This window comes from Copadichromis virginalis, linkage group LG18 (assembly GCF_057382275.1).
Source record: "Copadichromis virginalis isolate Kocher_CV1m ecotype Utaka linkage group LG18, C_Virginalis_male_GT1.1, whole genome shotgun sequence".
In the NCBI taxonomy this organism is placed as follows: Eukaryota; Metazoa; Chordata; class Actinopteri; order Cichliformes; family Cichlidae; genus Copadichromis; species Copadichromis virginalis.
Window position 1 is genome coordinate 26,077,068 of NC_140635.1, and position 10,953 is coordinate 26,088,020.

General features: G+C 42.1%; 1 protein-coding gene across 1 annotated transcript; it reads left to right on the forward strand.

Annotated features, from left to right (window-relative positions):
• The first annotated feature begins 4,481 nt into the window (after positions 1-4,481).
• Positions 4,482-8,841, forward strand: bcl6ab (BCL6A transcription repressor b). Its single transcript, XM_085439361.1, has 9 exons — positions 4,482-4,538; positions 6,055-6,226; positions 6,373-6,594; positions 6,685-7,491; positions 7,597-7,724; positions 7,843-8,010; positions 8,094-8,224; positions 8,327-8,464; positions 8,665-8,841. Exons 1-9 carry the CDS (start codon positions 4,508-4,510, stop codon positions 8,806-8,808), a joined length of 1,941 nt encoding a protein of 646 aa, XP_085295487.1. The 5' UTR covers positions 4,482-4,507; the 3' UTR covers positions 8,809-8,841.
• Positions 8,842-10,953: the final 2,112 nt, after the last annotated feature.

Genomic DNA, 10,953 nt, shown 5'->3' on the forward strand with positions numbered 1-10,953 from the left:
TTTCTCCTGTGTCCACCATTGTGCCCTTTCACTCAGGCACTGTTTCAACAATTCCCATGAGACGCCCTTATTTTTCCACATGACTTTAATGCACAGAGGTGGGGAAAGGTCATCATCTTTATTTACAATCGTTTTAACCACTTACAACTGAGGATGCATTTTTGGCTTAGCTCAACAAAGCCACCATTCATGAATCCCCTCCAAGCGTTTAATTCGAGGTTGGACCACGAGGAACACGACTCACTGTCCTCGAATGACCCGAGTCCAACGACATGTTCCAAATAACGCGATTTATACTTTTGCTGGTGTTGAAGAACATTGCGAAATTGGCCTGTTTGCAGTCGCTCTCAGGAACTCTTTGTGCAGTGTTGCCTCTAAATGGATCTCAATGTTAATGATTGGTTACAGTTAATTAACTTGGGTGATGTAACATATGTTGCCTTGTTTGTAAATTCATTACTGATCCGATGCTCAAGTGAACTGAGATAGAACAGCAATGCTCTGAATTCCTTTCAATGCTCAAATTATCTGTGCACCTGTAAACAACGACAAAAAGCTCCAGCTTTGGCCAACATGAAACGAGGTTGGGCACAGTTACAATAACCAAAACAAAAATAAAAGCAAAACTAAGCAGGGACTTTTTAAAAGATTCTGTCACCACCTCCTCATAAAAGTTGACAGAAACGGACAAAATATTGCCAATCTGATTCCAAGTCAGTCTACAAAGTTTGTTTCTTCTTACTGCTGCAACAGGTGGTTTTATCATTCAAAACTTACATGCATGCCAAAGTGCTGCCTGCTCAAATCAGGCTCTTTCATGTTTTTATTTTTGCTTTATTTAAATAAAAAGAAAAGGACTTGAATTATTAATCCTCCTTCTAAAGTTGGATGAATGTTTTTTAGGTGTCTGTCTTGTTTATTTTCACCTGAAACTATCAGCCACTCTCTTTCAATTTATTACCTGAAAGTACAAATTTACAGGATACTCCCAGAAAAATATGACCCGTTCTGTAAACTGCTGGCTTCTCCTTATCTTTACGGGACAACACGTTATTAGCAGCTTGGCCCAGTTTACTCAGTGCACCTGGGTCTCTTGAAGTTCAGTCATTTTCACGCATACCACCAGCACTTTAAATATGTACTTGTCAGTAAGTCTCTGCAGAGTGCATGAAAGCAGCTCAAAGGTCACTGTGCTTGGACTTTATGTGTTCAGTGTTGCATGGTTTGTTTGCAGCGCGCACTTCGAGAGCTGCTGGAAAGTAGCATTAAGATTTGTGCTGTTCTTCTAACAGTCAAGAATTTCTATGCCTCTTTGCTTCACCGTAGACAAATTTAACAACAAATTTGATCATTTTGAGGTTTTGTTTTTTTGTTTTGTTTTTTTTTACAAACCAAAAAACCACCAATAGAAAAAAGGCTCATTGCGTTGCAGACACTGATCTTGCAAGACTTTGTTCACTTGTGCATGCAACAGCCCAAATTCAAGTGCATGTGGTTAGTTCAACAGAAGTGAATGCTTCCCCCTAGCCCCACATGTCAGAATCAGAGTCATATTTTATTGACGTGACCCTTGATCCCTGGCAGGCAACCATGTACCTGGATCATGTTTGGGGACAGACATGTTGATATCCTTCTGCGTCTAGGCCCTGGGTCAGTGGAGTTCATGTAGATGGGTGGGGAGGGGTGCTTGTTAGCGCACAGCCTCTTTAACCGGTCAAGCAGGAGAGAAGAACAGCAACAATTTTGTTCCGGAGGCTGGCTGACTGGCTAAACCTGTGAAGTTGTGTTCATGACGTGCACGACATTCTTTAGTTGGACCCTGAGGAGAACCTGAGAAAGCAGTCAGTTTGAATATTGTTTCCCACTGCATTCAACAAATGCATGTAATCAGAAACATGTTTCTTAACCAACTGATAACGTGCTGATATCAGTTTATGTGTCATAATTATTACTACTTAGCCCTTGAGAACAGTTACATATGTTCTGCGGTTTCAGAAAACAAGCACACTGATACTAATAAGGATGTGATCGGACACGGCTCTGAGGATACAAATTTACAAACGAAAGCTTTTGTTACTAACTCTGAAAGATGTGGACATGGACGCTGCACCTGATATAAGCTGACTAATCGTATCTGTGCAACCTCTTCTTGCCTGCAAGTAAACAACCGAACCAGGAAATCCGATGTCTTTTTTTGTGTGTTTTTTTTCTCCTGCCAACGCGAGTGACTCTACAGAGATTGGTCTGTCATTCATTCAAAGGATGTGAAGACGAACAACCCACAGAAACTTGCACCTAAAGATAACCACTGGGGGAAAAACATCGACAGTGAAAACAACTAGAAATAGAGCACTTTGTTGCCATAGCCACCTGATGAGCTTTAATTTAGAAACACTAAACTGCAGAGGAGAGACTGAAAAAAAAATCAGTCTGACAATTTATTGTTTCTGTTTTGCATTGTTAGTTGTGTTTTAGAAGCATTTTTCATTTAACAATATAAGATTGGTCATATGTGACATTAAAAGAAAATAAACAATCAGTTAAAATGTACTACATGTAAAATGTGGCTTTGATGATGTTTTCTGCACCATTTACTTTGGATTTGCTGGCAGCTATGCTGAAGTGTTTTAATACCTATGCAAACAGAGCAGTGCTGACACTGGACGTACGGTAAAAGTGACTGAAGGTGTGGATAATAAAAGTGGATTATGGCCATTCTGGGAAGCACTATTTCCTAATAGTAAGACGGTCCTTTGTTTGAATCCACCAGCTAACCTTCCCTCTCTGTGTGTCTGTGAAGGTTCTCAGTCATCCAGGTCATCGTAGTCAAAGGAGCTTGCAAAGAAAAGCGTCTGGACTTCTTTAAGTTGCTTGAAGACGTTTCACCTCTCATCCGAGAAGCTTCTTCAGTTCTAAGGTCAAATGGTGGAGAGTCCCAGATATAAACCTAGTGGGAGTGACCCCCCACAGAGGGACAAAGGGACCCCCTGATGATATACATGCAAACTCTGTGCAGAGTTTGCATGTATATCCTGTTGTTGCAAGAGAGAGAACCTGTGCGGGTTCTCTCTGTACTTCCTCCCACATGAATGTTAGATTAATTGATGATTTTGAACTGACAGTAATTGTGAATGGCTGTCTGGCTCTATGTTGTAATCGTGTGACAGACTTGTGACCTGTGTAGGGTTGATGGTGTTTTCATTCAAGAAGGAATGAGTACAACTCAAAGTTCATGCACTATGTTATTTATATAATATCCTTCTCCCTACATCCCAGATGAAGTTTAATGCTCGGGGAGAAATGCGATATTTGTTGGTGTGAACAGGTTAGAAAGCAGATTATTGTGTACATATAATCCCGAGCTCTCACTAATAAGTAAACTATCTCCGCACCTAAAGGAGGACAAAAACAATAACAAATATCTGGTACAAGGAAGCAGATAATGAGTTGCAGATTGCACTGAGTTAATCGGGGGTGAGCCATTAGTGAAGTGCATGTGCATCTAGGAACATGCCATAAACTTTACCGCAGTCTGTTCATAATTTTCATACCGTGACGTTAATATCTTCAGACTTTCAAAACAGTTCAGGACCTATTCAGGAACTTTGTTGCACAATAATTATCAATTAGTTCAAGATCTGTTGACTCATCGATTAGTCCCCGGGGTGTTCTGAGTGTAAACCAGATTAAAATGCAGCTGCTGATGGTGAGACAGGAAGTGGTTGGAACACAGACGAGTGTATCTCAGCCTTGTGGAGAGTTGAGGGCTGTACACATGCACATGCATCGCTTTAGACAGCCCATGTGTGACACTAAAGTAGGCCTTTATAGTAGGCAGTGTTTGTGCGATTCTTCACACAAAATGTGTGTATGATGTGAGATCGCGTTTTGGTTATGATCTCTAACACATGAACAAATAATCAGTAGAACTTTTCTACTAGATCAAAAGAAAATGCTTCAGTTTGAAGTGATCTTAATCGAGTTTAACCAGCGATGGAAAGGCATTTTTAGGGCAAGCCGAGTGTGAAATGAAACCCACGTGTTAAAAACAACAACAAAACAAACAAGTAAGCCGCTATTAGCGTTTGAATTATTTGGGTGTGAGATGACATCTAAACTCTTCTTAGGCGTATGGGAGGGTTTTAGAGCTACAGCAGGCGCTCATGTTCCCCTCGGTATTTATAACTCGGTCAGCTGACCTTGTACTTGGACTGATCCACTTCGCGGGGGATACGAAGTCAGACGGGAAATAAAAAAACACATTAAAAATTGCGATTTTTGACACGGGCTTTAATAACCCCACAGCTGTGTTTTAATCCCGGCGTTTATTGATCAAATGTCGGTTACTCCCCGCAGTGCTGCGGGCCCACGGCTGAAAGGCCGCCGGCGGCGGAGAGCAGCTCCTCCGCTGCTCGGAGGATGGTACGGCCCTGTGTTGAAATTCCGAGAATTGAGCCGCTCTGTTTCTTAGAACTGGATTCTCAGAACTGGATTCTCAGAACTAGTGATGCACAGAGTTTCGAGGAAACTTTTACAAGGTGACTTTTTTTCCCTTCCTATTTTCTCAGCATTACCCTCAGAAGTGTAGAGAAGTAGCAGATGCTCGTGTGGCTTCCTCGCCTCTATGTCTTTCTTTCTCCTTTAATTTCTGTGCCACTTATTTTCATTATTGCGAAGGTTTTATGGCTCCGTTAGCCAGGAGTGAAGTAAACGATGTGAGCCGTGGTAGCTGTTCAGATGGGATAGTTAGTAAAGACGGTCTTAAACTTTCCTTTTATGTGTTTATTCCAGCTCACGAGGCCTGTTTGTCTTATTGTGTTATTATTTATTATTATTTTAAAAAAGCTGTTTAGTTGATACCACCCTTTCACATGATCGAGGTTACATATCAACCGGGAAACAGTGGCGCAACAGGACCGGTCGGACTAGTTCAGTCAACATCTAGATTTCCTCTGCGTATTTCTTTTGTCGACACTATTTTCACTTGTTTAATTGTGCCCTTCAAACTGAGCCGACTACTTTTTTTGATCTTTGATTCGTAAACCATCAGTTCTAACTCCGCAATCGGTGTTTAAACACGATGAAAACATATTACGAAACTTCGCGACAGCCCTTCGGACATGACAGCTGAGTAGTATTTCCATACTTGACAGGGCTCGCGCTGACCTGCTCGGCTTTAACGCACAGCAGCGAGATTACTCAGCCGCCACTCCTTGAAATCACATCCTACGAAATCATGCCGCCTCGGTTTAGTCTGAAACTGCGAAGGTTTAGAAACAACTGTTTGGGTGGGGTGAGGGGGAGTGAATGTTAATGGGTTAAAGGAGATGAATTGCAGTTAAATCGGGGAACAGGAAACCTCTCTGTGCGCGCTGGCAACCTAATCTGAGCAGCCGGGACGGAATGTGCTCAACGTCAAACGCGCTCACGGACTGTGGGCTGCCAGCAGATAGTTTGCTGTGTTTGTCCACACGCTGTGCCGCTGCAGCGGAAAGACGAGACGAGTTAAACACTTGCGACACGGACACACTAAGTCACCGGTTTTACTGTTTTATGTTTGCGCTTTATTTCCCGCGGTCAAGATTTGCTGCCACTTGACAGAAGCTTGTGTTGACATTGACCCAGTGAAGCAGTGCGGCTGTTTTCCATAATATGTTGAAATGCTGATTAGAGGTTGTACTCTGTAATATCACCGTCATATAGGCTCAATTATTGTCAGAGCAGGGCTGTAAAGGTTTAGTGAGCCTCCCTTATTTGCGTTTCTCTTTGCAATGGCGCCTCCTTTTGTCCTAACGTTGTTACTGTTTTGGTTTGAAGTTTGTTTTGAAGCTACGTGGCTCATACTGAACAGCAGCAGCATGTTTTGAACCAATTAAAATTTTCTGTCACTCCAGGTTTTTATTTGTGGAATAATTGAAACGTTCATACCAATAAAATCGTGTAACTGTATTTTCACCTTGTTTGTTTGTTTGTTTTTTCTTCCTACATTCAGCCCACAGTGGGTCAGTTGTAGAGTTTTCCATATTGATCTCACCCTTTACAACTTTTGCACAGGTTATGACAGCATGGCCACGACTGCAGACGACTGCATTCAGTTCACACGCCATGCAGGCGACGTCCTGCTCAATTTCAACCGCCTGCGCAGCAGGAACATCCTCACCGATGTGTCCATACAGGTGGACGGACAGCTTTTCCGAGCTCACAAGGCCATCCTGGTGGCTTGCAGGTATACACTGTCAAAAGATCTGACTCGAGTTCACCAACACAAGACTATATATGTAACTACTATGTCATTATTTATAGTGAATAAGTTGGAATTGGGAAATTTGGTTTCGTAGCTCATACCAAACTATCTCTCTTTCTGTTTTACAGTGGCTTCTTTTATTCCGTGTTCATGGATCCTGAGAATGCAAACCTCAGTGCCATCAGCTTAGACCCCAAAGTAGACCCCAAGGCTTTCTCCATCCTTCTAGATTTCATGTACACATCCTGTCTGAACCTTAACGACACTGTGGTCGTGACCACCCTGAATACAGCCATCTACCTCCAGATGGAACACGTGGCCAACACTTGCCACAGATTCATTAAGTCCAGGTAAAAACCTAAAAAATAAATAAAAGAAAATGCCTTGTCTTGGGGGAAAAACTAAAGAGATCTGACTTAGAGATGAATGTGTTTTTACAGGAGCGTGCAGAGTGAAGAGATACAGAGGAACTCATTACATCTGGCTGAAGAAATCTCTGCTTTAAGGCCCGACTATGTAAACAACTGTACACCAAACATGCCCCTTCCTCACGAGTCCAGAGGCTACATGCCCAGTGTTTTCAGGGGGATCAACACGTCTGGCTCCTATCACGTCTATGGTGACGTCTGTATTGCTGCTGAGAAATTAGAAGGTTCTCCGAACATTAGATGCTCACTAGTACCCACCACCAACATGGCTCACAATGAGTCCAATGCCATTATCTCCCACTCACTCCCATCCCATGTCGGTTACCTCCCCAGTATCATCCGCCCGGCAGTAGCTCACAGCAGCTTTCAAGGACCTGTTCCTCCAATGGAGGAAGACAGCATTCAGCACCCACAAACCAACTGTGTAAGAACGTCCCCAGGCTTTAGCAAAGGTGTCATTTGCAGCCCCCAGAGCCCCCTTAGATCTGACTGCCAGCCAAACTCACCCACTGAGTCGAGCAGCAGCAGAAATGCAAGCATGAGCCTCAAGTGGCAATCAGACTGCCCCAAAGATATGAAGGCCCGCAACTGGAAGAAGTACAAGTTCATCGTTATGAACCAGACTTCGGATGGGAATGAAAAGGAGGCTCAAGGAAACAACGCTAATGCTACCGGCGCCATGTCCCCTACACCAAGCCCTGGCAAGAGCAGTGAGGCAGGAGGACACAGCGATGCCCAGGCAGAAGAAGGAGCTGGTGACCATCAAGAAGAAAGTCCCAGGTCTCAGAGTGTGGACAGCACAAGCTGCAGCAGTGTCAGGTAAAAGTGCAGCTCACAGACAGATCTAATGTGAAATCAGCGCTTTATGACGTTAAGGAGCTTAAAGTAACTTCATACTAATGTTGCTCGTCTTCCTCATTGCAGCAACAACAGATGCTCCACATGTGGCTGCGACAGCCCTCAGTGTATGGAAGCAGGCCACCTGTCTCCTGACTCATACAGCAAAGATGACTCCACCAAGCTACACTCGGATTATTCCACCTCCAGCTGTGGTAAGAGGAACGCACAAATATTAAACTGTTAGCTTGTCTTTAAGCTCTAAGAAGCCTTTTGATCTGATTTTGTGTCATTGTTAGTCACATTTTCATTTATTTCTACTTCTTTTTGCAGAAAACAACAGTTACATCTGCAACGGGTGCGACTCAAAGTTCTCAGACGAAGATTCTCTCAAAGAGCACATGGCCCAGGTCCACAGCGACAAGCCATACAAGTGTGACTGCTGCCAGGCTGCCTTCCGCTACAAGGGCAACCTGGCCAGCCATAAGACTGTTCACACAGGTAAGAGTCACTGCAGGCTCTGCCTCATTTTCAGAACTCAAGGAAGGGAGTTGTTGTATTCACCTGCTTTCCTTAACCTCCAGGTGCAAAGCCATACCACTGCAACATCTGCGGAGCTCAGTTTAACCGGCCAGCCAATCTCAAGACTCATACTCGTATCCACTCTGGAGAAAAGCCATACAAGTGCGAAACGTGTGGGTCCCGATTCGTCCAGGTGAGGAGAAGAACCCCCCCCCCCAAAAAAAAACACCTTCTCATCTTTAGGAAAAATTTCAAGTGTAGCCTCATTATTAACATTAGTCATTTTCTCCCGCAGGTGGCCCACCTTCGTGCACATGTGTTAATTCACACGGGGGAGAAACCGTACCCTTGTGAGATCTGCGGAACGCACTTCCGTCACCTTCAGACACTCAAGAGCCACATGCGCATTCATACAGGAGAGAAGCCTTATCATGTAAGCTTCCTAATCACCCTCCCCTCTTTATCCAACGTGTCTGCTGGCTAAAAACAGAGTAATCCCATCATGCCGGTGATCCATATGCCTGTCAATAGTTATAATTCCTGACTGGTAATCCTCGAAAGAGCTAGCTGATCTGAGCTGTCCATTTATAAACAGGGATTCTAAATAATGCTTTTATTTCTCCTTTACTTTAGTGTGAAAAATGTGACCTCCACTTCAGACACAAGAGTCAGCTGAGGCTTCACCTGCGACAGAAGCACGGGGCCGTCACTAACACCAAGGCTCAGTATCGCAGGTCTCCTGGCAACATCCTTACAGGCCTGGCGAACTCCTGCTGAGCGTGCTGCAGACCTTCATCTCCCCCCCCCCCCCCCCCCCCCAAAAAAAACCCCAACTTTTTTCTTTCACCAGCCGGCATGCCGTCAAAAATTCTATTTTTTTTTTCTAAACACAACCAGGAATTTGTGTTGCCCTTTACGTATTTGTACGTGATGCACATACTTTATGTAAGTTCTTTGTGAATGTTTAACGACAGAATGTACTTTTTTTTTTTTATGTGAATTTAAAATTTCTTTTTTGGCAAATCATTCAACACAGTGTCTGAATTGAAGGACAGCTCTCCTTTTCGTACACATTGAGAATCACTGTTACACTTGTGCTTCAGCTGTAGATATGACTTCGCCCGTTAATGTGGTCTTTTGCAGTCTTACGCTGTTATTTGTTTGTTTGCCAAGGCTTGCCTGTAAATAAGATAATATATATATTTTAAGATTGCCATCTGCTGGCAGAGTACGAATATATTTACATTTTTCTTAATGCAGTAAGCTTTACTGACTGTCAGTAACACCAGGAATTGTTGTTTTGTTGTGTCATAGGTTGTGGTACTTATTGCAATAAGCATAGCTTGTCAGTCATTTAAGCAAATGTTTTTATTGTATTGTACAGTTTCCCCTTTTCATTTCTGGTTTAATGTTGTTGTTTTGCACATGCACATGATGCTGTAATTCATATATTTTCTTACTTTTATTCACGTATTTCTACTTAACATGTCAAAAAAGCTTGTTAAAATCAGTTCTCAGCACTTGCATTCTTATTTATATATATTTTTTTATTGTTCTTGGCTGAATTCTTTTGCATTTGGTGCTGCATTGATCCGTTTTTCTCAGCAGGATCATTAAACTTTGATAATCTTTTTACCTTGTGTGTCATAGTTCAATCTGACTAACCAGTTGAATCATTAGTGCCTTACAGTCACACGTTTCTGCTAGCTGCTTTCTCTGACTGCCCATTAAGGCATTTTACTGTCAACAATACGACTGCTGCAGTGAACTGCTTCTGTGATGCATTTCCCGTTTCGCATTTGGTACTTTGCCCTGTTATTATGTGAAGCATGTCAAGGTACTGTTTTTTTTGAAAGCTTCTGTTCTGTAATGTGTAGCTCTTTAAATGCAGACACCAGGCCTCAAGCTAAAACACTCAGGAATATTAGTAATATGTAAGCAAATGTCTGTAACTACAGATTTTATTACAAACACAAAAATAAAATGTTTATTATATAGCACACAATGCAGCATTTGTTTTCATTATTTTTAAGAAACATGATTCGAGCAATGAGTCATCCCAGCATTTAAAATTCATAACTGAATATTGTAGACATGGGAAATGTAGAGTATATATCAAACCTCATCTCTGGCTCTTACTTAGTCTTTGTTGTCAGCTTATATTTGTTTTAAAAAAAATTAGTGACGGAGGGAATCAGTTCCTATGAAGACCAATAATGCAATGGCTAAATGAAATGCTGAGATATGTATGTACATTTGAAGGTACATATTCTTCTTACTGACAGAGACGCACATGCTTTGATTACTACATCAGTTCAGTAAAAGATAAACAATTAAAAGACAAAGCTCCAGAAATATCACAGGACAAACGCTGCCAGCACCCTTTTCTATGTTTTTACTCAGTTAGTGAAATTCCAAACAATAACACAAACTAGTTTCTTTTTTTCTTTTCTTTTATTTACTTCATCAGCTTTTCTTTATGACATATTAAAACAGACATATTATGAAAATTGCACTTCACCGAGCATATACTGTGATGTTTGGCGCCACCTGCTGGTTTATTAGGATGGAAACGAGGAGCTGTGGCTTGTCTACAAACTACATCCAGTCAGATACATACACTGTTGGACAATGACACTTTTTAAAAAAATGTTTTGCATCTGTTCACTGTCACAAAGGTGGCATATAATTTTAAATAAAAGTGTAGACTTTCATCTTTAATCCAAGGGGTCTAATCAGGAATTACAGCCACATTCAGAGGCTTAAAATTAACTGGAGGTGCAGTTTCCTGGCCTGGTGACGCCAGTTTCATGATTATTCCATGCATTTGGTATCTTTTAATTGAAACTCACAATATGATGAATGTCAAAAAGAAATGTTGATTAAAGTGAACGACGCTGTAATTGGGCGTATTTAACCAAG

Excerpts from the sequence above, each read along its gene's own strand:
- bcl6ab (XM_085439361.1), top strand. The coding sequence starts at position 4,508 with ATGCACAGAGTTTCGAGGAAACTTTTACAAG. Across the intron at positions 4,539-6,054 it reads TTCGAGGAAACTTTTACAAG|GTTATGACAGCATGGCCACG; the intron begins GTGACTTTTTTT and ends ACTTTTGCACAG. Across the intron at positions 6,227-6,372 it reads GCCATCCTGGTGGCTTGCAG|TGGCTTCTTTTATTCCGTGT; the intron begins GTATACACTGTC and ends TCTGTTTTACAG.